Source organism: Camellia sinensis, chromosome 7 (assembly GCF_055761805.1).
Source record: "Camellia sinensis isolate YWXY chromosome 7, ASM5576180v1, whole genome shotgun sequence".
NCBI classification, from domain to species: Eukaryota; Viridiplantae; Streptophyta; class Magnoliopsida; order Ericales; family Theaceae; genus Camellia; species Camellia sinensis.
In genome coordinates, this window is record NC_138967.1 from 52,615,542 (window position 1) to 52,618,862 (window position 3,321).

A 3,321-nucleotide genomic window follows, 5' to 3' on the forward strand; every position below is an offset into this window, starting at 1 on the left:
ACTCACCGTCCTCGGGATCGGGTCCTTTGTTCGAACTCCATTACGCCCATGGTTCTGGTGCGTAGATCCCGGAAAGCTCCGAGCCCGCAAGTGTTCTGGGACTCATTAACGGAGCGGCTTCTAGATTGCATCTGAATCCGTTCGAAGCCAAGTGCTTCGGATCTCTAGATTCGTAGGTCCGAATCCTTTCGAGTCCGAGTGCCTCGGATCTCTAGGCTTGTTCAACACCCTTTCGAGTCCGGGCCCGAGTAAGTCTCTAAGTCTCTAAGTTCGTGGATCCGAACCCCTTCGAGGCTTAGAGCGATTCAGCCCGTTTGATGGCGATAAATCTGGGCCCACCGATCTTGGACTTGCGATAAATTCGGGCCCACTAATCTTGGGCTATTGGGCCTAAATAATTTAGTGGGCTTAAATTAGCTCCTCTTACACAATCGACGCTGAAGATGATACAGGAATGTTACGAAACTGGTCAGAGGATAGTCCGTACCTAATTAATCAAGCCACTGATTCTCATATCATTGACCCAGAAGTTGATGTCAAGTATAGTTTGTCAGTACCAGCATACACAGCGCCACAGACAATCTATTCCACAGCTAGAACCACAGAGCCCAATAAGTATTACAATCTGACATGGCACTTTCCTCTTGATGGCAGTTTTTGTTACCTTGTTAGGCTCCATTTTTGCGAGGTTGTAAGGGATATTTGGAATGCCAATCAAAGGGTTTTTCAAGTTTATTTAGATGGGCAAACTGCTGAGAATCATGCTGACGTGATATATTGGAGTGGTGGAGTTGGCATTCCAGTGTACAAAGATTACATTGTTAATTTTACAGGATATAGCCAAAAGAAGTTGTTCTTGTCCTTGACATTACAGAGCACAAAAAGGTTGAATGGTCCAATCTTAAATGGCTTGGAAATCTTCAAGCTATCAGACCATGCCTACAATCTAGCAGGGCCTTTTCCATTTGGAAATAAAGCATTGCAATTTGGAATGTCAAAGAGATTATGGAATAATGATTTACATACAGCAACAATTCTAGTTAGGTTGTTATCGGGTATTTTTTTGTTGACATTTCTATGGTATGTTATGTCGCAGTTGCCAATCAGATGGTGCCCGTTACCAGTGGTTTCTCTTTTACAAGTTCACTTGAATCGACAAAGGAAAGCCTTTAAGCAATTGGCATCATCAGATCACTGTCGTTATTTCACACTTGTTGAGATTAAAGCAGCTACAAATAACTTCTCTAATGCTAATCTAATTGGTGTTGGTGGATTTGGCAAGGTCTATAAGGGACACATCAACGATGGTGCCACCTTTGTCGCAATAAAACGTGGGAGTCCAACCTCGCATCAAGGTCTACACGAGTTCCAGACTGAGATCACAATTTTATCAAAACTCAAGCACGGTCACCTTGTCTCTCTGATTGGGTATTGCATTGATGGAGAAGAGATGATACTTGTATATGACTTCATGGCCCGGGGTACCTTACGTGATCACCTATATAATACCGAGAGGCCCCCACTTCCATGGAGCCAAAGACTCCAGATTTGCATTGGTGCTGCGCGGGGCTTACAGTACCTTCATGCTGATTCAAAGCAAACCATTATTCACCGCGATGTGAAGACAACAAACATTCTCTTAGATGAGAAATGGGTAGCCAAGGTTTCAGATTTTGGGTTGTCCAAATTTGGGCCTAACTTCATGTCTCGCACTCATGTTAGCACTGCAGTGAAGGGTAGTTTCGGGTACATGGATCCAGAATACTACCGTCGTCAAAAGTTGACAGAAAAGTCTGATGTGTACTCTTTTGGTGTAGTATTGATGGAAGTATTGTGTGCTAGACCAGCAATCTTACCAATGGTGGTGGAAGAGGAGGAAGAGAAGTTGGAACAAATCAGCTTGGCTGAGTGGGCTTTGCATTGTCATCAACTAGGGACCCTTCATCAGATCATGGACCCATTTTTGAGGGGAAAGATTGACCCAGAATGTTTCAAAACATTCACAGAAGTAGCAAAGAAGTGTTTATCAGACAAGGGAAGTGAACGACCCACGATGGGTGATGTGCTATGGCACTTGGAATTAGCACGACAACAGCAAGAAGCTAATACAGTGGAGGAAAAAATGTGTCTTGAGACGAGTCATAGAACTACAAGTGAGACTTTTGTGACCATTGATCTTGGCATTGGAAATTCAGATCCAACACCCGGAGTTGAATTTTCTGAGCTCCTGGCCCCAGTTGGTCGTTAAAAGAATTGAACAAACATATCAAATAGTTGGGTCTATCACGGACGAGACGACTACATTTATATTGCTCTGTTTTTTTGTATTTTTTTTGTAGTTGGTTCTGCGATTCATTTTGTGTTTGTAAAATCTTGTTTTTTTCAAATGTTTCCTAGTAAATAGTGTTTTTTTTTTTTTTAATTATTTTGGAATAGCATATTATGTGTAGGGCTCGATGTATGCATTAATGTTTAGGTAATAATTAAGCCTACGAATGTTTAGTTAAGAAATTGTCGTAGTTTTAGAATTTTCATACTTATATGTATATTTACATATTTAAATTGTGGATGCCAAGCCCCACCCACCCATGGCCCCCTCAATAGTTCCACCTCTACCATCAACTTCAAATCCACTTGTTTGTTACAAAAATGTTTTATCGTTGGAAGTCCAATGACAGGGATGGGCAATGGGCGAACGTGGCATGATAGGTGGTATAGAGAGGGATTGGGCATTGCAAGTGAGGGTCTTGGATGATGGGGAAGTGATGGTGGCAAAGGGGAGGTATGCAAATTTACAAGTGATATATTATAGGACTGGGTCCCTTTCGGTCCATAATTTGGATTGGAAGGTATTATTTGAGTTTATAAGGCAAATCATAGATTATATGTCGATAATTTAAACTGTTCTTTTTGTTAAACATTCGTCTATATAATCCAAAAAAAAAGTTAATATTATAATCTTAACATATTTAATTTATCACATTTATTTCTAAACAAATGGACGATTAGTGTGTTTTTAAAAAATAAACATCCATTTTTTTTAGTAACAAATGCAATAAATTGAATAACATACGAATATCGAATCGATTTTTTTTATTTTTATGAATGGTACACACAAAAAACCCCACAAATTAATAGTCTGGATCATTGAAATAAGACCCTTAGTAGTCTTCACGAACCTATGTGTGTATATATATATATATATATATAGAGATAGTGTTGAGTTAGAACACAACGGCTATATAAAAGTAAATCTTTATTTAGATGCAAAGATACACTCAAGTATACAAGAAGACTCTTGTATGAGAGGGTTCAAGAACG

The 3,321-nt window shown here is 39.8% G+C and overlaps 1 protein-coding gene across 1 annotated transcript; it reads left to right on the plus strand.

Annotated features, from left to right (window-relative positions):
• The first annotated feature begins 454 nt into the window (after positions 1–454).
• LOC114303063 (receptor-like protein kinase FERONIA) lies at positions 455–2,327 on the plus strand. Its single transcript, XM_028248214.2, has one exon. The coding sequence runs from the start codon at positions 455–457 to the stop codon at positions 2,246–2,248; it is 1,794 nt and encodes a 597-aa protein (XP_028104015.2). The 3' UTR covers positions 2,249–2,327.
• Positions 2,328–3,321: the final 994 nt, after the last annotated feature.